At 31.7% G+C, this 25,151-nt stretch overlaps 1 protein-coding gene across 1 annotated transcript in view; it reads right to left on the bottom strand.

Moving 5' to 3' along the window:
* The window catches only part of LOC134272154 (uncharacterized), a 49,478-nt gene that overhangs the window by 14,010 nt on the left and 10,317 nt on the right, over positions 1-25,151 (bottom strand). The window contains exons 6-8 of the mRNA XM_062754404.1: positions 23,540-23,594; positions 16,502-16,978; positions 1,415-1,900 (exon numbers count right to left, since the gene is read on the bottom strand). Coding sequence (XP_062610388.1) covers positions 1,415-1,900; positions 16,502-16,978; positions 23,540-23,594 — 1,018 coding nt within the window. The remainder of the gene's footprint in view (positions 1-1,414; positions 1,901-16,501; positions 16,979-23,539; positions 23,595-25,151) is intronic.

Below are 25,151 nucleotides of genomic sequence, written 5' to 3'. Positions count from 1 at the left end.
ACTGAATACCATATCACACTTTGTGAAGAAAAGTGAATGATTCTTTGAATTTTTTCTCCTTAGACTTGGAGAATCAAATATTTTCCATATCTCCCCTAAAATGTATTCAACTAGAGTTATCATTTAATTATTATCAAAATGACTCCCTTCGAAAAATAACCCTAATTCCAACAGAGTGATACACATTTTATATAAAAGTCAATTGATGTTAATGTTTGGTGCTCAACGATTAATTCTCTTGCATCTCTCTGACGAAAACAGGAAAAACATGCAATTACGAAATGTATTTGTAAAACACTGATGTCCCTTATAGCAGCATATAGGTAAAAAGGTCAAAGTTCGTGTCCACGGAAAGGTCTAATTAAAAGGAATATACGTGTGAATGAAAACCCTAGTATTAACTGTATAAAAGTTATGGCCAAGGTTAAAGGGTCAAACTCGAAGGTATATAAGTAACTAATGAATGGTCTTTAATTGTTACAAAGAAAATATATATATACAAACAAGACAATCATAGCCCACTCTTTCAAAAGTTATAGGTTAAAGTTTTGTAAAACACAGACTCATATATATACTACATCTTCGATTACAGGATGTTAAACAATATACATGTACAATCGATTACACACGTGTAACTAAGTGTCTTCAAACTTAATAATAGGAATTCATAGTATTATACAGCTAAAGTTTATCATTGAGGGACTATAGTTCTGGTCTTGGGGAACTGGAATATTGCTAACTCCCTAAATGATACAGTAAAACTCGATTATAACGAAATCACAGGGACCAATAAAATAACTTCGCTATATCCGTATAAGGAATTTGTTAAATTTATATAGCTGGGGATCTAAAAAAAAATTCGCTATATCCGTGCTCATAGTCATACTGAGTTTTGCTTTTGAAGGAAAATATAGTTTAAAATAGTTTAACTGTTTTATTATACCGACACAAATCTAAATTGTAAAGATCACCTTTCATAAAATAAAAATATTTATGTACAGATTTACTAATCATTATTCTCATAACTGAATAAAATCACAATTTATATTTATTGAAAAACTAGAGGATTACGGAGAGCTGCGAATTAGCATGACTTGTATGCTTTCGACGGAGGGATTAGCTAAAAAAAACTAACGCACGAGGATTAGCCGATGCACAGCAATTTTTAGAGAATTGTTCAGATATAATCACTTAATCTTATACAGAAAAAAATCAGTAGAGGCATAATAAATATATGTAAATATCTTATTTAGTTAATATATTTAAACAAAATAATTTAATGAAACACGAAAGAGTTAAGAAGTCCATAAATATATAATCCACAATTATTTCCAATGCACATTTAAATTTGCTACATGTATATGCCACTACCTTTTTAGCAAATAGTTAATAACTATGCTAAATAAATACGCACAACGTCTACTGATCCTGTAATGAATCCCCTTGTCAGACACGGTACAGTGTGTGATGATATCCAGCTGTAGATTGTTTATGAAGAGGTTGAACATCTTCCCCGGTGTGTCCGGTACATAAAGACATCTCTCTCCCTCACTCCTCTCATAATCCCAGGACCGGCAGTATTCTGATATAACGTCACGAGACGCCGTGGTCAGGAAAAACTCCAGATCACTGTCCTCCACCAGACACTCCGTAACAAAGGCGTACATGACATCATGTCGGATGTCGTCTGATATAAAGGTTATCACACCGTCACATGTCTCTGTGATTTCATCAGGAAGCTCTACCGAACCGTCATCATTAATATCAGGGAAATATCTGTCTCTGATTTTGTCTTTTATACTGTTTTCTGATTGTTCATTGAGATTCACCTGATAATTCTCAGTTAACAATAAGCAATACAATAGACACCGGGCTTCTGGTGGATAGGTATGGTATTTACCTAATAAAGAAAGCATTTATTAATGAACAGACCAAAATATATTTAAGACTAGCCATGATATTTCATCTCATAACATTTTACAATTCTCTCGGTACATTTAAAATTTTGTTTTATCCGTAAAGTAGATTTAAATCTAAAGTGAATATAAAAGGAGGTATTGATTGTTTCGTATCCTGCCTTGTATGCAATTTTAAAATCATTTTACTGGGGGTTTTGTTTTCTTTTCAATTTGTGATGATCGTGTTCGGTGTTACATGAAAACCAAGTTCAAGAATATTCAAGAATTATTTGTTGTTCATGAACAAACTTGGATTTTTTAATTGCCTGCAAAATGATCAAGAATAATTCTTGAACTTTCAAGAAAACTTCATGAATTATGTTCTTGAACTTTCAAGAAAAGTTCATGAATGATATTAATAGGTTCAATGCATTTTCATGAACTATTCATGAATAATTTATAAAAGTTATTTAGGAATGTTCATGAACTATTCATGAATGTTCTTACTTTTTGTAAACAAAAATGTAATAAATTATGCAAAATGAAAAACTGTAAAGAAAATATTTTAATAGCATCTTAAGTTTTATATAATTTTTGTTTTCCAATCATGGTAACAAAATCTTTGTTTAAGTAAATAACTCTGATAAGTGATATCGATAATAAATAAATTATGTAGTTCATTCCTAGTAAAATTATGAAAAATTTAATTCAAACGCGACTCTTTGCAGAATCCTTAACCTTACTTGGTCAAGAGGAGTGTGGGTTCCTTATTCAGCGTATTTCAAAGTGTAACGTTATGCCTAAAATGGAATGATTTTTAATCCAAGTCTCATTATCTGGCAGAAAAGTGTGTTCAGCAATTAGGGCATCAGCTAAAAGGGCTTTCAAGGATTTTGAGAAGAGGTGGTCAAATAAAAAAATCTTATTGGCTTTCCCTGTGGAATTTTCAGAATTTCGTCACTTGGATACTTTGATCGATTACGATTCATATTTTCATTCCTTTCTTTTGTTTTTCTTCAAGATCCTGGATTTTTTTTTTGGCAGCCAGAGTTTTTTTAATCTTCTGATCTCAGCTCATCAACATTATCTGTGAACTGCTTCTCTTTTCCCTACAAGAACAAAGATTTTCTGAAAATGCTCATAAATGTGAAAACTTAAGACTTAATTTTTTTTTTTGCATATTTGTTTCATTTAATTCTGCATCATAGGCACTGCCATATTTTAAAGCATTCCGAGCGGTAGTTTAGCCAGTTTCCCTTGCCCGCCATATTCAAGATGTTAGAGGTGAACAGGATAAATTTTTCAATCTTTAATTATTAAATGTTACGTAATTTGGTTGGATCCTAACTCATAACAAAGTTTGACAAAATTATCATTAAAAAAGACATAACTGAACTCTTACAAATAGACAGTAACATCTTGACAAATATCTCACAGATTCAGCGATTGCCTCCATTTTTTTGTAACTCACCATTAATATCTGCAGTTATGAAGTAAATTGATCCTCTGGATATTCCTTCTTCGTATTCTGTTATTTTCTTCAATGGTTGACAAAGAATGACTAGATATACGCTAATAATCCTCCAACTCTACCAATTCACTTTCCAACGTCTCGCGCGTTTCAAAGTTTGCGCCTTTTAAAAAGTGTCATGCAGAGCTAATTAAGAAATAGTTTCGAATTGCCAAGATTGTTGTTAAATAAAAAATAACGAACACTATCTGAATGATTTTTCACTGAAATTAGTTTTTTTTTAAATTAATATAAGTTATATCATTTATTGAATTGGATTTTTTACATTATACCTGTAGAGCCACAGTTTCGTATTTTCAAGTATGGCCGCCTCCATATCAAGAGGACAACAAATAAGTCTTGGGAACCACTCGCCCTCAAACAGAATACCCTGAGCTATGAAAGTGTATAGGAGAATAGACTACAAAATACGAATGTTGATCATGTCATAGATACTTCACAACCATGCAGCCTGTGCTGTATCATTTACACACGATGTACAGAAAAATGAGCGACTTGATAACTGCATCAAAATATATAGCGTTTGACCCAAGAATAGTACGGACAAAGAGATATGATTTTTTAGCTGTCAATAAATCTATGATACGTTTTTACGAAGATTATAAATTTTTTCCTAGACTGTAAGTCTGTTTCATTTTCTTACAACTTGTTAAAAGTTTGACAAATAGAGAAAATTCGGTCGAACAAAGTTGTGTCGTGAAAAATGAGATAATTTAAAGCACAATATTAATATAGCTGGCCATTTTAAATGATGAAGAAACATTAGTAATTCAATATGAGAAAAAAAATGCTGTCAATATTGATGCAGTGTTCTTTAAATTACGATCATAATTTAATTACAATCTCCCTTCTAGACAGTACATAACAGAGTTTTATTATCCTGATTGCATCTGCATGCAAAAGTTGTATTATGGGAGTAATGAGTGTTTTCTGGCGATCGTTTGTGACAATTATTTTTACATTTTTTGTCTTCATGAAAATTCATGAACATTCATTACCTTGGACTATTAAGTTTTTTTCTTTAAACTGAAAATTAACAATATTCATATTTGTTCATCATTTGTTCATGAACTATTGATTATGAATGTTTTCATGAATTTTATTCATGAACAACTTTTATGAACCTGTTAAAAATCCTTTAAGAACCATTCATGAACAATTATGAACAACTCATAAATGTTCTTAAAATCATTAATATCATTTCGCAGGGGTGAGATCAAGTGTGGGCTCGTCTAATCCTGAAAGTTATTCAATTAAATTTTCTGTTCAGTTGAGCTAAAAGTGGCATTTTTGAGCAACAAATTTCTTGAATTCTCATAATGAAGGCATCAATTTCGGCTTATCCCAGTTTCTTTTGTGATACCTACATGTTTTAGCATTGGCATTTTTAATATTTATAATACCTCTACAAGCTGTGTAACAAATCTATGTATTAAATATTTTGATTATTCTACATCCTTGTGTCCAAACCATAGGTTTGATATCGACTATACAGTCCCTGAAACGTTCTACTTTCCCATTTTTCCGTTTGCTCATCGTTCGTTCACCGTTCGTTCAGCGTGCGTTCACAGTTCGCTCTTCGTTCACAGTATTGCGTTTACCGTTCACCGTGTGCTCGCGTTCACCGTTCACAAAACGTTCACCGTTTGCTCTTTGTTCCGTTTACTTTGTGTTCACCTTGCGTTCACTGTTCACTTATCGTTCAATCTGCATTGTAATTGGAACTCTGAAGTGAAAGGAAATCTTTTTGATAATAAATATTTACATGTTTTTTTAATTAAATAACTTAGATATCGTGTTTGCAGAATAATTATTTCATTGCCAAAATTATCTATGGTATTTATATTTTTATTATTGTAACTAAGCTGTTACTTATTTCATGAAATTTCCCTGGAAAATAATACATTAAGTGCCTACATGTATGTAGAACGATGCTAAAATATTAACTTTAAAAAAGGGCAATTAACAAATGCTTCACTCACAGTATCAATTTATTGTAATTTTAAAGAGGACAAATTACTAATGGATGTATAATAATTAATCCAAGTCTTTTACAGGACAAGAATACATTAAAAAAAATTATTTCTCCAGTAACACGTATTTTAACTACATGTAGGTTTGAGAATTATGAACAGTACTGCAAATATTCAGTTAATTAAATATATCTTTAGGGCTAATTACAAATACACATGTTTTACGGCAAATAAAATCATGTTTTAAAAATACCGATTTAAAACATAGGTAGACATATATATACAGAACAAAAATGTTCTATTATTTATTTATTTATTTATTTATTTATTTATCTATTGTTTATTCATATTTAAGCATCTGGAATTAGATAATAGAATAATCTCAATGCAAGGAAAAGATCGGAGGCGTTCCGAATAAATCGTTCATCTTGCGTTCACCATTCGTTCACCGTTCACTTTGCGCTCCGTTTGCGTTCTGCGTTCACTCACCGTTCACCGTTCACACATCGTTCACCAAGTTGCGTTCAGCGTTCGCACATCGTTCACCCACCGTTCACTCTGCGTTCGTTCACCGTTCGTTCACCGTTCACGTGGGAAAGTAGAACGTTTCAGGGACTGTAGGTTATGTTAAAGTTAAGCATTTTGCAACTTTTTAAGATTTACCAGATACAGCGGTTCTTATAATGTTGTCATACTGTCCTCTACAAAAATTTGAATTTTTCAATTTAAATTTGTATATGACAATTAATTGGCACATCTTTAATGATTACACCAACCCGATCGACACTCGGGCCGTGCTACAATAAGACCCCACTAGAAAACGTGAACGGCTTATTTCTCGCTTAAAGATTTCTGACGATCCTGCATGACCAAAGATTCTGCCAGCTTTCCTGACTATCCTGTTCAAAGATTCTGTCAGCCACAATTTGCGTTCCTTTGCCAGTTATGAGTTTTATTAAACAGAATCAAGACTAACTTCGACCAGCGTTTTAACTTTTAATATGGATCTGACAAATTTTGATACAGGTCGGTGTGCTCGGGACGGCTGTCCGATTCCGACTGATTATTCAAATCAAAATTAACAGTGTATATAACAATTAGAATGCGACATGTGTAAAAATGACATTTGGAGATAAATAGATAAAAAGTTTTGACACTTGAATAAAACATAAAAATAATTGAGGGCCAGATTATCGCCCTTTTGATGTTATTTTGCCTAAAGATAATTTTAGCAATATCAAACGATGACAGGTGTTAAAAACCAATTAGCTTGGATTACCTGAAATCTCCGGTGATATAATTCAATAAAGATCAAGAGACGTGAATTAAACAGGGAAAATAATTTGAAAAGCTCTAAAATTTAGAAAGAATTGTTATAAATACATGAAACATAAGCCGCTTAATTTCAGAAACTAGAAAAATCTATTAGAACAATAAAATTTCATCGTGATAATACTAATCTTAGGTATAAGTCTCATGGAGAATAAAATTCTATAAAAAACATGATGTAATTCCTGTCAAGACTGCTTTTCAATGATCAGGTTTTCACCATGTCCGCCTATCTGTCTGTTTGTCCGCAAAAAATAACTTTGGCCATTACTTTTGACTGGGTGAGGTTATGACTTTCGTATATATTTCACAGTTGTTTTCCTTGTGACGAGACCTTGCTTTGTATAACAACCATTTGTACATTTTGTACTTTAATCTTTGACCTTGCTATACGGATGCATCAGTCTTTCAGAAACGCATATTTAATGATGATCTTAGTTAAAAGCTAATGACTTAATAGATACAGGTAAATGTTATTTGACTTAAGTTTATCGATTTATATTACATTAAAATGATCAGCTAATTGAATCCCAGAGGACCAGGCTGCTCTATACTATAAGTTTAAGTGTTGGTGTGTGGGGATTGGGATGGGAGAAGTTATTCAAAATGAAAGTTTTTATTATAAACATTGAAAAGATTGTTAATCAGAAAGTCCTTTCCCTTTATAAATTTCGAGATACATATTAAATTTTCTTCCAATAAGTGCATAGGAAAAAAAAATCCTATAATATATATATATATATATATATATATATATATATATATATATATATATATATATATATATATATATATATATATATATATATATATATATATATATATATATATTATAGGATTAAACGTTCTTTTTGAAAAATTTATCGATGTGTAAACTCTTGACATTTTACTCACAAACTAAATAAAAGTGCGAAGCACTTTTATATTAAGTTTGTGAGTAAAATGTCAAGAGTTTACACATCGATAAATTTTTCAAAAAGAACGTTTAATTCTTATAATTCCAATATCGATTGTTTAAAGATATTTAAATTATTTCTCTTTGAGGCCTCCATACAATCCGTTATTTCTGGACGGCGTAGGAATACATTTTAACGCAAAGGAACATAATAGAGATGAATATCGATAGAGTTCAGCTTAAATTGTCAAAACAATCGATAAATAAACTTATAAAGACTTATCGAATGTTGTTTAAGTCAACATATATCGTAACTACGAGTTTACTTCAGAATAGTTGTCCTTGACCATGACCATGTTGACATAAATGACATCTGTCATAGCGAAAGTTGCAGACCGACGACGATTCGATGCTTGTTTTTTCAAAGATTGAGGGAAAATATAGAAAGTAAATATGAATTTGATGCAAGAGTTTGAGGTACGTTTTTTTCCCTGTCAAAACGATACAAATTGAGCTGATTTTCGCATTATATCAGATTATGAACGTTGAGACAGCGATTTTTAAACTTCACACTCGTGATCGGACAGTGACATAAACATTTTGGCATCCATCAGCTGGGCAGTTTAGTATGTCGCCAGTTTTGTTTTAATTAATTAAATTTGAAGTTTTTTGTATTCATAATTTAGCCAAAACAGACCAGAAATGATGCTTTCATTGTTTATACGATAACCTACATGTAGAAGCTAGTTCAAGAAAGTAGTTCTGATTGAAAAAGAATTTATCGATGTGTAAAATTTTTCTTAAACGTGTTCTCGTCCAATCAAAACACAGGAAATCAATAGATAAAATGAAGATTGGAATTACATATATATATATATATATATATATATATATATATATATATATATATATATATAAAGTTATGATTTGATTTGGTCTCTTCACTACTAAGTCAAAAACGTACTGATATTCCCATTTTCTACTGACAAACTTAGAAAATTACTGACAATGTGCTGTCGTTACTGTAAAACTTAGACAATTACTGACCTTTTTACTGCCGGTACTGATAAACTTAGAAAAGTGCTGACAATCTTAGTCGGTGCTGAAAAACTTAGACAATTACTGACCCGTTTACTGTCCCTGCTGAAAAACTTAGACAAGTGCTGACATTTACTGATAATTACTGTCCCTATTGTTCTCGCTCTCGGGGAGACTGCAGTGGTGTGAAAATGACTGTGTGTTATACTTAACATTTAAAAACAGTCTTATTTTAATTTTTGATGAAAAAAAATCCCAGGCAGTTATCATTTTTTTTAATATTAATATTATTGATATCTGTAAAATAATTCAGACTATGATTTGAAATAAACTGAGTAAATCAAGTTTAAATTTGTGTTGAATATATCTATCCCTGTTCAATTAAAGAATTAAACTAATTAATCATCAAGTTAGTTTTCATCTATTTATTTCTTTGCAGACAGATTTCTGACTTTAATGTAGATCCCCCCCTTTTTTTTCACGATCGGAAAGTTGTATCAATTTTCTTTTCACAAACAGGACAGATATCTCTTGTTAAAAAAAGAAATCTTCTAAATATTGAATATTTACTGATAGGTAATTCAGTTTCCTAATGTTCTCGGATATCTGTACAAGTTATAAAATTATATACCCCTGTTTAAGATTTCCGGTTTCATTTGTTCATACGGGAGTTCCCCTATTGAACAAGTACAGTGTTCCAAATATAAACTTGTACTATGCCTTGTTAATTTTGTCACTTAAAACATTATTTCTAAATGAATGGTTGGTTGATCGATTACGCAGGGCTCATAAGTACCCAATGTCTGAGACTAATAAATAATTATCAGACTAATAATAAAAATTCATGTACTAGCAATTATAGTATTCTTACGGGAAAAAATTATATTTACTAGGTCAGCGGTAAGACTAAATAAATATTAGCAGTAGCACCATTCTCAAACATTTTTCTTCTCTCTCTCCCTCTCTCTCTCTCTCTTAAAGATACAAACAGTATTGACACTTTAAGTTAGTACTTAAATACTTGACAAGTGCTCCGTTTATTCACATTGCCGAGGGGGTTAGATTACTATTTAGTTTTTAAACTTATAATCTTTAAGTATAAAATAATTTTTTAAGTTCAACTTTAACAAAAATATCACATGTTTCGTACCTTCCATTTTTCCCCCTGTAGCTATCGGTGAATTGGAATTCATTTAATTTTATGTGCTGAAATTAAATGTCATCTCATTAAAGTAGGTAGGCGTAGGGGGTGTTATGATGTTAATAATAAGGCAGAATGCGGACTTGTCTATTAAAATATTTTACAAAATAGTGAAAATTGGAAGTCATTAGTCCGTCGAACCAGTGCTCACAAATATTTATTTCGAATCCTCTAGCATACATGTATAAGTCCCCCCCCCCCCCCATGCTCACACGTTACATGAAAAAAAAATATCTAGTATACCGGTACTTGAATATGATCTATAAAAATGTGTAAGTTTTTTGAATGATGCAGATTTCTTTGTCCATTTGATCAATTTATACCCGTCCCGAAATCATTATTTATTTGATTCAGGTTTCATTAACGTCTTTCCTTTTCATAAGATTAAGATTATTCGCTAACTGTAGGTGCCCACTAGCTTCCGTGATTAGTTACCATTCATCTCTCTCTCTCCCTCCTCTCTCTATCTCTTTCTCTCCAAAAAATCAACCCAGGCAAAGTTTAAAATATAGTTAAACTCCGGCTGATTTTATTACTGTCATAATACTGTCAAAAATAATACTGATAAAAAGTTAAGGAAATATACTATGAACTATTTTTATTTGATTGATAATCAAAAAAATTCCTCACTCCACTGTCCCACACACACACTAACACGACTTAACAAAAATATTAGGAACCAGTAATTTTTACAAAACTTGGGATGTAATGTACGCCTTCTTATATATTTATTTTTGCTTAAATCTTTAAACAATTCATGCCTTTCCCCGGTTGGTTTTTACATCAATCTTCTTTTTCATTAATCGTTAATTTTATCTTACGTCGGTATATTAAAAAAAAATATTTATTTAATTTAAGGTTGAGGGATTGTAGATTGTAGATATTACGTATGTGTACTGTTGGTGTTGAATTTCTCAAATTCTAACTGTCTTGAAGAAGAGTCTACCTGTCGCCGTAATGTTGCGTAACTTACTTCCAGTGAAATCCGGCGAGTGTTCTTCTGTATAATGCAGCAGTGACACCTGTCTTCTTTACCCGCTACCGTACACACTCGGATCGCCTCAGGCGATTTCTTCTACACACAGGTGCTTCACAGAGTTTCCGATTGTATGTTGAATGATTATGTAATTCGGCTGGATACCAGCTAAAAGACTTGAATAATTTTGGACGAATAAAAAGCACAGTGTTACATTAAAATCACGATACTGGTTTCAATACCGAACAAAGCTATGAACCGTCAATTTATTAAGTTAATTAAATTCATTAATTTGTTGTACCTAAACAGATAAAAATGAGTACAAACTTAAACACGACAGTATTTATTGTGCGTTCTACTTTAATAAAATAAATAAGTACATGTTCATTGTTCTTCATTTAGTTAGCCCCCCCCCCCCCATTTTAATTTGAAAAGAAAAAAAGAAACTAGATCCATGTGAACGTCTACCGACACTCTATTAGAAAAGAACATTGATATTAATTTCTATTAAAGTTTTGTTTCAGGAGTATGCATAGACAAAAGATGATAATATAGTCACAGTTTTACATGTATTTAAATTAAAAAAAACACTTTCAGGTGGGGATCCAGAAAATCCAGATTCGAAAATCAGCTAAAAGATGTACATTATTTCAAAAGAATAATGCGGACAGTAACTAAATCAATTAATGTCAAAGGATCATTGATCAATGCAGGCCCGTAGCCCCCCCCCCCCTCCCCCTGTCCAATGAATAATATAAAAAGTCTTTTTTTGTTAATTCAAATCCCCCGTCTGTCTTTTAATTTTGGTTTCTTCTTGCAAATGCTTGGAATCGGGTGTGTTTGACTGCACAAAAACAAATATGGGCGGCCTCCACATAATTAAAAATTTTACATAACAAACGCCTTTCCTCAAAAGGGGGCACCCACGGCCTCACCGCGCACTATGAGTTTATTAAAATTGTTCAAACTAATTTGAATAAATTAAATTAAAATTGAATAAAACACATCTAACCTAACAGTTTAATTCTTCAAATTAATATTAAAGGAAGTCAGTGAGTCAATGTTATTTAAGAAAATATTATAAAATGCATGTCTTGTAATAACATTGTTTTCATATAAAAAGGAAAAGACCTCTGTAAAATTTCATATCTCACTACTAAAGAAAGATTTTTATTTTTTTTAAATTGGTTATCTTATTGAAGGTTTTAAAATTTTATCCCTTCTCTTGAAAATATTTTTTTACAAATAAATTTACTATAAATAGACCAAAGAAGTTTTTTTTTCAAAGATATCATCTGGACATAGTTCAAAATTATATGAAAAAACAAATAAATGAAATAATAATCTATGTTGAAAAAAAATCAATTTCACACCACTGCAGCCTCCCCGAGAGCGAGAACAATAGGGACAGTAATTATCAGTAAATGTCAGCACTTGTCTAAGTTTTTCAGCACCGACTAAGATTGTCAGCACTTTTCTAAGTTTATCAGTACCGGCAGTAAAAAGGTCAGTAATTGTCTAAGTTTTACAGTAACGACAGCACATTGTCAGTAATTTTCTAAGTTTGTCAGTAAAAAATGGGAATGTCAGTACGTTTTTGACTTAGTAGTGCTTTCAATCAATTTCAAAAAAATTCTTTGAAAAGTACAGAAGGTTTTATTTTTGTTTGAATCAAGTCCATTATGCTACAAATAGCAGAGCTCAAACTAAACTACATGTAAGTAGAACAACTATTATTACTATGTGAATCACGATCAACAGTGTTCAATAACAGGTCACAGGATGCAGGACCGAGGAGTCGGCAGTTTTATCAGTTAAATAGTAAAAACATTAACCTGTGAGCTACGCTAGCGTAAACAAAGTCTCGTTTTTTACACTGTTTTTCTGATAAAATTGCCTGTACCACCTCCTAATTTTTTTATATTCATTTTTTCCCCACTTGGAATATTAGATTAACTTTCAAACTTTTAATCCGTATTCGTTTACTTTTTCACATACGGGTCAGTAAAAAAAAAAATAGAATTTAATTCCCATCTTATCATGCTTATGCCATGTCTAATTTACATATGCAGTGATAAAATGTATTAAACTATATTAATTTGAACATTTATTTTGAAATTTGAAAAAAAAAATTAATTAAATAAAGTTGATAACAAATGTACATGTATTGTACATAATTTATGTTGCAGCTGAAAACAATATTTATTTCATAATTCTTACTTGATAATTACAAGCATTAAGAGAAATAATGTGGGTTTTTTACCTAACATAAAAAATTATGGGATAATAAACCCCACATTTTATTTTTAGTGAGACCTGGGTTAAAAAACCCCACGAAAAATAATATGGGTTATTTAACCCCATGAGGGAAAAAATAAACGTCATGGGGTTTTTGTGGGGTTTTTTGTTGGGAATTTTTAAGTTCATGTTTCCCCATGGGATTTTTTTTAACTCAAATATCTCAAAAACTAGCAGAAAATGTAATTTTTTTTTCATAAATCAATTTGATTATAAAACCACCACCATTTAAAAAAAAAACCCTAAGTTTTAAAGAAAAAGGGTGCGCAAGTTCGGAAAAATGTCCATTCCGAAGTTGCCCGTCCCACTGTTTATATTTTGCGTATGGTCTACGGTACTATTGTTATAATGGACAATTTGATTAGTATGAAAAATAATTTTAATGGAATAAGTAGTATTGTGAAAATACATTATACTGAAATTAAATGCATTTATATTTTATAATAATTCATTCTTAAAAAGATATTTATTATATTGTCTTCAGTTGATTTCTTTTTATATGACTTCTAACAATCAATAAAAATTAAATTTCAACAAGCATGACAACAACGACAACATATGAAGTTGAAACGACAAGAGGTATTATATAACTTTTAGTTTATATCATGAAACACATGGGAAATATATTTTCATTACATGAGTAGTAATTCCATGACCAGCAACCAAAAATAATACCTTTATTTTTCTTATAGAAGTTATATACCCTGTTTATGGTGAAGATCATGCAGTGTAGCTTCTTAATAAAGGAACAAATAGATAAACGAAATTTGAAATAAAAATACTGTTAAGGTACAAAGATAATACTCACTACAGTTTTTACAATTATAATCAAACAAGAATAAATACTAGTGGTAAATAAACTCATCGTAAGTTAAATGTTTCCAGTATTTCCGTTTTTTGGAGAGAGGGCGTCTTTTTCTTTATTTATCGTAATTTATTTTTAAGGGAAGATGTAATTAAAATACCTTAAAATTTTATAAATAAAGATATGAAGTTGGTGCAGACGGCAGTGGGGGAATCCGGAGGAGGGGTCAAAAAATTATATTCCTCCCGGTTCATGATTTTGTATTTTAGAAATGTCAAAATGTTGTGAAAATAAAATAGACCTTTTTTAAACCCTTTGTCTTTCACAACAATGAGAGGAAATCTCTCTCCGCTTGAACGCACACAATATACAGGAATCTAGCAGTTACGAAGGAGACGAAGATTAGTCCGTGCAGATACATGTACTCTGTGTTTACATATAATATATCTACCGAGGGAAAAAAGTTTACTTACCGATGCAAAATGCACATAAAATGTTTTTCAGACATTGTTTGTGGTGGAGTTTATTAATTGTTTTTCAGTAAATTCTTGTTTACACGATGTAAATACATTTAGACCCAAAATAAATTTAGAAAAGAATGAGACTTCAAAGACGACTCAGAGAATGCTGATTACATAAAAATCGTATTCTAATCCTATATTTGAAGATTAATAATTTTAAAATACCTTCATTTATAGCCCCAATGAAAGTGACACTGCGATAGATCGTTGTTTTAATCAATCCACTATTAAAGTAATTAAATAGCTAAAATTTACAAAACAGAATACGAAAATATAAATTAATATCAAATATCATGAACAGTACACTGGGTGTTTTATCGTGCATTGTCGTATAAATATATCACATACAGTAATTTATATGGAAAGTTGTGGCTCTTAATGGAATGAACTCATTAAAAGTTGTTCAAGAATTATTAAACGCTATAAAAGTATTTGAAAATTGCTTTGGCGGTTTTTATAATTATTTAGATACATGAGAGTATATTTATTAGAAAATAATTTTCGTTTTGTACTTCAAATATTTTAATATTTCAGCCTTTAAATTTCTAAAATATCATAACTGTTACTTTTTGATTTTTTTTTTAATTTCCTGTGATTTGGTTTCGTTTAATTTTTGCTTTGCTTTATTATTTCAAAGGGAGGTAACTTGCGTTTTAGACCATGCAATACTTTTTTTCATCTTTAATCGCTAAGATGCACCGCGACGGTGTGATTTACCTGGATTGATGAACCGCAGGGGCACGCAGTTTTTACACGAGACACATGTACTGTAAAGATGTCATATTGACTGTATATACTCTTTTTATATACAGTAAATATTACATTTTTAAACGTGCTAATTTCAGCGAATTTTTATTTTTATTTTGATGCGAGTATTCAGACACACCTAGAAAGACACAAAATACACAAAATACACAATCCTGTAACCAAGCGCCTATGTAACTATTGTAAATCTTCTTTGAAAGTTGGTTGGCTACCCATTTCGTAGCACAGGAAAGTGATATCCAGGAAATTAAATGTAGTATTATATGCAAAGAAAATGAAAAGGAAGGAAATTTGGAAAAATTTGGTCACTATCCCCCCCCCCCCCCCCTCCGAAATATGATTTTCGAGTTTGGGCAATTTCCTTTTTTTTTTGGTTTTTTTGCTTGTCAACTTTTATAGATAAGTAAAAAAAAATTTCTCTGGCTTCCCCTCCCTTTCAAAAACGATGCTACGTGCCTGACTTTATTTATTTCCCGGGCGACAATGGATGGTTACATAAATGTTTTCTTCTTTTATATTGTTGTCGGGGGGGGGGGGGGTACATGTACTGAACCTGCTCTCAGGTCAAATTCATGACGGGAACACCAGCTTAAATAAATCATTAGTAAAGGAATGTAACGTTGTAAACGGAGATAAAACTTAATATTTATCTACTTACTTGGTTTTCTGTAAGGTTTGTTGTCGATGATATAAATGTCGTTGTGTGGAAGTAGACCTATACAGGATCTCACGATGTCAGGTCTATTGTATTCCCCGTGTCTCCAGAGCCACGTCACGTGATCTACACTGTCCTGTGATCGTCTTCTGTAATATAAAGCCTCTTCTTTCTGTCTTAGATCCGTTAGAATTTTTTTTCTTTTATCTTTATCGTCTTTTTGTATATTTTTTGAAACATTCACTGTAAAACAAAGACGAGTATTAACTGTGCGAATTGTATTATTTGAACAAAGAAGATGAACCAAGTGTATATCTTATGTATAACTATATGAAAAGATAAATATATTTCTAATCACAAAAAAGATTAAATAAAAATATCATGCATTTTTTTTAGAAATTAAAATGATGCATTTTTGTGTATGTATGCTTTGTAGTATCAATGCAAGCTTTGCTGACTTAAAAAAATAATTTAATATTTAGGAGTTATATTATGAAAATTTTAAGTAATGCTGACATTCTCATATTTAAAAATTATCAATTTGCAGAGATCAATCTCTGATCTGAAACATTTTTTCTAAATTCTAGAAATAATTAATTTATCCACACAGACTTACATATCTGGTATATGTCATCATATATACTCGTGTCCTCCATGGTGACGTGACTCAGTACGTTCATCTGTAGACGGCGTATCAGGAAGAAATCACAGAAACTGTCACTACTAGTGACACACTTCTCTCCAGGTTTTCTGTTGTATTCCTCTGATCTCAGGTACACACTGGCTGTGTCATAACTACTGTAACAGAATGGTATACCACTGTCTACTGATGCTATCCTATACATTGTCTCGTCCTTTGTGTCCTCCGTTATCTTCTCCTGATCTCCCCAAAGGTAATCACGTGACTTCAGTTTGTCCAGAGTCTGATGTGCTTCCTCACGTGTTACAGGATTATATTTACGGTACACTTCCTGTCGTATATCATTAAGCAACTCCAGCCTCTCTGTGTCAGTGAAGTCAGGAGGACCGGAGTCAGAACACAGAAAACAGAATAACACCGACACCTCGTCATCACTCAGTTCAGAGAACTTATCTAAAAAAAATATGTAATGAAATTTTATAAGTATTATCTACTCATACGAACTGTGTAAAAATATAGTTTGATTAAAAGCCCTGAATTATTTTGTTAAAATTACTAGTTTGCGATCATTTTGTTTCTTGTGTTTTCTTTTAATCCACATTGTGTTTGTTATTTTGTAAAATACAAGAGTTCTGTTTCTAGTAATTACATTTTCAATAGATTGATTGATTATATGTTGTTTAACGCCCCTCTCGAGAATTTTTCACTCATATGGAGACGCCACCACTTGCCGGTGGAGGTCTACAAATTTTGTCATATGCTCGGCACTCAGGGCCTTTGAGCAGTGAGGAAACTTTTTCGTGCCAGCACCTACTGCGTCACGGGGCCTCGGTTTATACGGTCTCATCCAAAGGACCGATCCCCACGTTCCACAGTGGGATTCGAACCCGCAGCGTAAGGATTGACTCCTTACTTCGCGACTCTAGAGCAGACGCTCTAACCACTGCGCCACGCGGGCGACCTTTTTCAATAGAAAACAAAAAGTAGATGTGCTTTTTTTTAGATAGAAAATATAAGTATGAATCTTGACGATATTTTATTTGTAAGAATTTGTGACCTTGGTCTTTTATTATCTATACTCTAAATCAGAAGAACTATTCTTAAGCCATATCAGGGTTTTATGATTAAAAAAGAACTTTGATGTTGCACACAGAAATTCATGTCGATTTGGTTACTACAAAATACCATTTTTGAAACGCATAAGTTATATTAAATCCTTAAATTAAGAATAATTGATTTAAAATTGCCCTGGTGAGTTGATTTATAATATTTCGATAATATCTACTGTCCTTTAATCCTTAGGTTTTATTTTCATAATCTTTCGTTTTCACATACAAAGAAAACCTTGGCATTCTATCCGCAGAGCAAACTCGATCTATAAAAGCCGAATTAACGTTAATCTGTGAAACTCCCCGGAGAGATATTGGCGAGGCAATTAATGTCAGTAGTTTTGAGGGAAGGATCTTAATATTAATTGGGTTTAAAACATATATAGGTACAAAACTAATATTGTACAAGTCTTTGCAACCATTTATGTTTTTTTTTTTTTTTTTGGGGGGGGGGGGGTGTCATTTTAATTAAATACTGTAAAAAATAAATAAAAGAAAAAGAAATTTATAAAAATTATTAATTATATTAAACTTATTCGTCAGCAGAAATAAGCTGTCTTTCAATTTTTTACGCATTTCCATATGATTTTTTCCCCTTAGTATTATCAACGTCAGGTATGATGAACTTGGTAGTTATGAAAGTACCGCACGTCGAATTATGGGGAAAAGGGTACCAGATTCTCGGACGTTGACATCGTTTCCTGGTTTAACAAGGGGGGGGGGGGGGGGGGGGGCGGGGGAGTACTAAATGGATAGAGGTATCACACCGGTAATTGACAAAACAAAATGAACTTAGTCAAATGTAAGTTCATACATATCAAATTGATTTTCCTTTCTTTTGAGACGTTTTTCTATTCTCTTCCAATCCATTTTACAACTTTGGTACCTGTGCCTAGTAAATTTTATGTACTTTTTGAACAAATTAAGGTTTTTAACAGGAACTATTTTTTCCGGGCATGGGAGGCTAATACCTGTGATGCAATCTGAATGTTTATAAACACATTAAAAACCACGTGGATTTGAGGTAGCCCTGTTTGCAGAGAAAAAGTCAGAAAATGCCGTGTAGGTACCGTTTTCTGTGTGTGTGAGGGTGTGTCAGCTAGTGTGACAGTTAATGTTTAACACGTACACCAGCAAAATATTTTTTTCAAGTAAACAATTACCTGATTTTTTAAAAACAATTTCTTGAATTCTATATGGGCTTTGATTTTGAAAACAATAACCGGTGTGATACCTAGACGCAAACTGACTGGCTATGTTAATATTTTCAGTTTATTGTAAAAAATATCACTGATAAAAATAAATGGTGGAATGTATCAAGTTTATTTTTCTTTAGCTAAGAAAGCTGATAACCTAGGATTCACCCCTTGAAATCGAAATCTGCTGCCGTAAATTGTCTTGCCAGCGTTTGGGGAATATGTGTGATTTGCATCAATAACACTTTTATTGAATTCATCGGTGCGCGTAAATCGGACGAGATTTCTTGGCATGTTAACTTTCATTTTAATAACTTGACTTCATGTTTAAAATGAGTGGAGATCTGATTTTCTTCTCTACATATTAGGTATTGTAACATTCTATTCAGCAGTGTTGATTTCTTTAAACGACCCCGGTCCCTCTATAATGTTGTTAATCTCCTTTTAACGATCCCCTCTTCAATGTTTTATTCTTCTTTCAATCTGTATTTTGCTTCTTCGTCTTTTAGTCATTATTCTTTTTCCTGTCATATGACAGTTTTATATTGTTCTTTAACACGGCAATAATCAGCCAGTATTTGATATTTTATGGCATTATCCAAAGGGCGTCCAAACAGGACTACACAAACGAATGAGATTTAATGTCCCCTCGCTTTTGCGAAAGTTAGGGATAATATTGATTTATTGTATTTAAAAACTTTGAAGCATTTGGTTATTTAATGATATTAACCAGGTCTGGACGATTTCCGAATATGGAAGTTAAGAACAATAACGATAACGGAAAGTTGATATAAAATAAATTTTCTTCAAGCAAGCGTAAATGTTTTTACCGAATCATAAAACAGCTTTTTACACATCTTTAAACAGCTTTCAAAGAAAGAATAGAAATCACGTGCCTTTTTTTCCTCAAATGATTTTTATGGCAAAATATACTTTGAAGTAGGATGAAGAGTTCGGAAAATTGAATCCCTACATAATTACCGTGAAGCAACCTTTACATTTTAATCTCAGTAAAGGTAAAATAAAGTGACACGCCACAGCATGATACGCTCGTCAAAAAATTACAAATTATCTAAACAATTTAGAATGCAATCATGTCAAGATTTCTATGATTTTTCCATTCCTTAAAATATTTGTTTATCCATACCCTGTGGTGTAAGCATTATAACAATATTAAATAATTGATAGCTTTCTATACTGGTTGTGTTATACTTTGCCAAATGCCCATCATATTAAACAGTATCACATGAGTCTGAACAACTTAATCTATGCGAAATTAATTTTGAAATAAAAGGCTAGTAATCAGTGAAATATGCTTCAAGCTGACAAACAGTTCTTCTGTCTTATTCCCAAAGGGTTTAGATAGACCGTTTGATCAGAGATGCTCTAAACAAATGATTGAGACAGCTAGCCTTCCTACATTGAACTTATTAATTAATCTTTGAAGGGAAATGGAAGGATATGCACTTTCTACCCTAAAACATTTTTAAAACATATGAAATACTCAATGATATTTTAAGATATAACATCAAACAGGTATGAATATGCAATTCATATGGACTAATGGATCCGGACATGCTGATTCGCCCACATCCCCTTAAAATTAGTGTTTTAATTAATAATATTAAATAATATCAAATAAGTTTATTATGCATGAATATCAAATAAGTTTTAATCAAATTCATTTTAAAACTTATGCTAGCAAACAAGAGCTTTTTCTAATCCAGCAGGTTGACCCATCTACCTAATGCCTAAAGGTCTTATGTAGATAGCACTTGCTTAATCAGAGATACTCTACTAGTTAACTCCTTACACTATAATCTCATTAATTTATCTCTAATTTGACATGTGATGTTATCAGAATTTTCATGACCAGTGCTTTGGTAATTACACTCATGGGAAAGGTAATATCTCTCTAATATACATTATATTTGTTATAGATTGCTGTCAAGTGAAACAGACATTTTCTTATTTCACTTCAATTAAAGGTCACAGTGACTACGAAATAGGTCGCGACACACCTTCTACCTAAGATGCATAAGTTTGATTATTCTGAGTCGTACAGTTTTCTAGCTATGGGCCGGAATTTTTTTTCCATATTTGGCTATAACCTTTTAATGAAAGGTCAAAACGACCTAATTTTTGTGTGCGACACACCTTCCACCTAAGATGTTTCAACTGACAAAGTTCTATACCGCTAGGCCTAATAGTATCAAACTTAAAGCTAACAGGCAGAGAGACGGAACGACAGACAGACGGACGGACATGAAGCCTAAATCATAAAACGTCCCATCTTAAGACGGGAGTATAAACCCTCGCATGTATGAATGTAACTGAAATGAGATCATTTACAGAGGAATAGATCATATCATCAAATTATTATCGATAACAGTTATAGCAGTTACTGGAAAATGTTTCCTGTGTTGTAAACATAATTTCATTTTGTGGTCACTGTGGAGCTTACATTTTGGAATGTGTTTACGCTATCTTTGTGTAATAAGCAAACATGTCACTTTGTGTTATAAAATGCAGTGTAACCTTTGTTCCAAAAATTGTAGAGGGCTGATATTAGGACACATATATATAAGGAGTCTCCATTTTTCATGTTCAACAAAGGTCAGGGTTATATCGAGAGGTCAAGGTCAAATATTTTGATGTTATCTAGTTAATTTTATAGTTTTTTGCAATTGAATTTATTTTATCGCAAAAATATCTGAAACCACTGGTTCAATTTTCTTCATGTTACACATTTTATTCTAGGACCTATTCGAATCCTTCTGTTGATTTTTTGTTAAAAATGAATTATACATTTTCGCTGAAGAAAACTTAAACTGTCGGATATTTACATGTGAATTTTAAATTCCTACACTACGTATGTTCTATTTTTACTTAATATTTTACTCTTTTCCAGTATCAATAATACTTATTTAAGGTCATACGCAACGTAGTTTGAACTTTTGGGGGTTCTTCCCTGGAGTTGAAGAGTTCCACTAAATGAAGGACCTGTGTGCAATATTTTAATTTCTATATATGGATTTGTACACCTCTTCTAAAACAATTTTTGATGAATTAAAATCTGGAATTTGTGTTTTATAATTTTTGTACATTTTTTTTGAATTATGCAAAAAAAATTCAAAATTCGATATCTTTTCAAAACCTCTGGTAAGGCATGCTGATTTTTTGTCTATGAACATGTAATTATGTATTAAGTTTAAATTTGGAATATCTTTGAAATCTATCAGTAGGTAAGGTACGTTGTGTATGTCCTTAAAGTACAAAAAAGGTTATCTTTATTAAAAGTATAACACATATGTCAATACTGTAAAATCACAAATATTCGTGTTGGATAAAATTTTGTTTATTTCGCTGTTAACAATTATCAACGAAATTATATCCAACACGAAATTTTATATGACTATATAATGAATAGGGTTATTTCAAATGACATCAAGGTAAATTACCTGGTGACCTTGATTGTAACCTTTATGCTAAAAATACTTTTTTGTACCTTCGCCATAACTTTTAAATCATCAGAGATAGAGACTTCATATTTGGTGTGCAAAACTCATGAATCAAGTTCTATATGCTAAAAATAGCTCTTTTTTTTCGAAATTTGTTGACGTCGGGCACATAGTGTTTCACAAACACATCTTGTTTTCTCGTGTGTTTGTCTATATGTCGCTATTAGAACATGACAAGTTTGCTTATTCTACGTATTTTAGCAAGTAACTGTTATCGTTCTTGACTTCCTTTTTGGAAATCATCAAGACCTGTTAACAATAAGTTTCTTTCATATTCCAACGGTAAACTACATTTTTTCATGATAGTATAATTAGAAATTAAGTTCGAATTGCATATTAACCTTTATTTCTGACTCTTGAGAAATGCTTACCTGAAAGATTTGTTTTCCATATGTTGTAATCACCTAGTATATTTTCCGAAAAATCTACGAAAGACCAAAACATCGAAATAATAACAAAAATTACAGACATTCCAATAGTTTCATACAGATATATATGAGTTAGTAAAACATAAGTACAAGATATAATCTTACTTTTCATTTTTTTGTCAATCATGCAGTGTGAAATTAATTACTCCTTTTACGCCTTGCTTTGCTTTTGGAGTCTTACTGTTGTGAGGTAAATATGTTAGATTGATTGGGATATGGCATTAAACAAGTTTGTAACGTACCGGTAATTAAGATTGATTGGGATATGGTATGACACAAGTTTGTAACGTAAACATATTTTTTCATACCCAAATAGCTTGTTACTGATTGTGTTCCAATTGCCATTTAGATACCCAGGTGCAGAGAACATTTTCATTAAAATTATGCATTTTAACCAAAATAATCAACTGAATTAATTTCTATAAAGCTGTTTAATCAACTGAATTAATTTCTATAAAGCTGTTTTATTATCAGATAATTTAAATACGTACTAATTGAAATATTTCTATTTCCAATTGTTTTCTCTATGATAAAAACTACTAAAGTGAATCTTGTTAATTTCATGGTAATACCCTGTGGTATGTATATTTCTCTATTACTGAAAGGTCAGGTGTCAACCTGCATGTATAACACTGGCGTATAAATATACTAAAGAAAAAATAGATGTTTTGTTTAATTGTTTACTAAGTAATTTGATATGATATATCTTTTTAACAAACAAAATAAATAATGAATTATCTTCGGCTCGAAAACAAGTCACTAGCGCAACACTGTCCACTATCACCGAGGCCTCGCGAGACCGAGAACTCCACTTCCTAGTAAACAGCCACGTGGAAAAATTGACATTGCCACATGGATCTGCACGTACTCCATCATCTGATACAGACATCGTCCCACAGTCATTACCATCCGACTTCTTAAGCAACTCAACTTCTTCTGTTATTTTAACATGCATACAAATCGGTTTCCTGAAAATGCTAACCAACTCCCGTTTCATCAACTGCAACATTGCATTCAATATGGCGGCGGAGAAGTGACATAGTGCCTATATATGTTCGTGCTTCCGACAACCTACATCTAGATCACAGATATAATTAAAGTTAACAGGATTACTTTGATCATAATTTAAATTCTTTTGTTGTTTATTTTTTAATTGCTGATATTTGAGTACGGTAACTAAATAATCAATACATTTGTTTCGTGTTTTGGGGACTTTTTTTTTATAGTACAATTTGACGTAATGGGGCATTGTGCATTTCAAATCTACTCAATTTGAAGGTATTTCGATTTATTTTAAGATGGTTATTTCATGTAAAAATGGAAATATAAGGAATCACTGTCTAGTTTTGAGAGTATGCCAGGGACATCAACAATAGTGGGAAACATGGGATAATTTTAGCATAACGGGCTTCGCCAGTTATACAAATTATCCCATGTTTCCCACTATTGTTGATGCCCTGGCATACCCTCAAAACTAGACAGTGATTCCTTAAATAACACAGTTCAACCCAATTTGTACTGCATTATGTTTGGTCCAGGAGATGGACAGTCATATAATAAATGCATAGTATATGTACTGAATGGAGGTTATGAACAAATTTTAATATTGTTATCCTTGTTAAAATAAAAAAAATTACGCTATTAATCTTTTCTGCATTTTTGTGCTTTCTGGAAAGGACGGTTGCTTTCAATTCATTAGTTAAATCAATATGTTATTGGGCTTTTGTCGAAATATGCTTGACCTTTACCAAGTATTTTATGTCCTCATTAAAAAACCCTCTGGATTTAAAGAAAGCAGCAGCACTTTTCAAGTTCAAAGTTACATATACAACCAATATTACAGGTTTATTGTGTCATGCTCTACATAACATACCGCATTGAAAGAAAATCAACCTTCAATTACAAAATCAAATTGAGTCCAAATATAATTTTATCCCTGCTTTTAAATTTGATGTTTATTAAGAATCCAAATTATTCATGACCTACAAGGAACACTTTTCTTCTATTTAAACTTTGTAAGTATAAGCTACAATGTATACGCATACAAGGGGCGTTTTAATTTTTAATTTTTTATTTAAACAATTGGAAAATTAATTACGAAATGATACGTATTAATTTATTAATTAAACGTACAACTGTCAGAGTATTAAATATTTTTATATGTTATATATATAACTTATTTATTGAATTTTAATTCAAACATCTGCGATTTAATAAATCCACAATGAAACTGTATAATGCCCGAGAGATTCCAAGTAGAAAATCCAAATTGAGGCCAAAGCATGTGAAAATCATGTACAAAGCGTGTAAGAAACGTGCTCAAGGCGTTTCGTACAAAACCCTGTAGCCTTTCGTGCAAAACGTGTAGCTTT

The sequence above is a fragment of the Saccostrea cucullata genome, unplaced genomic scaffold (assembly GCF_032062105.1).
Source record: "Saccostrea cucullata isolate Sc308-1 unplaced genomic scaffold, CSIRO_AGI_Scuc_v1 ctg1732, whole genome shotgun sequence".
NCBI lineage: Eukaryota > Metazoa > Mollusca > Bivalvia > Ostreida > Ostreidae > Saccostrea > Saccostrea cuccullata.
Note: the sequence above shows the minus strand (reverse complement) of the source record. Positions and strands in the feature narration are given on the sequence as shown.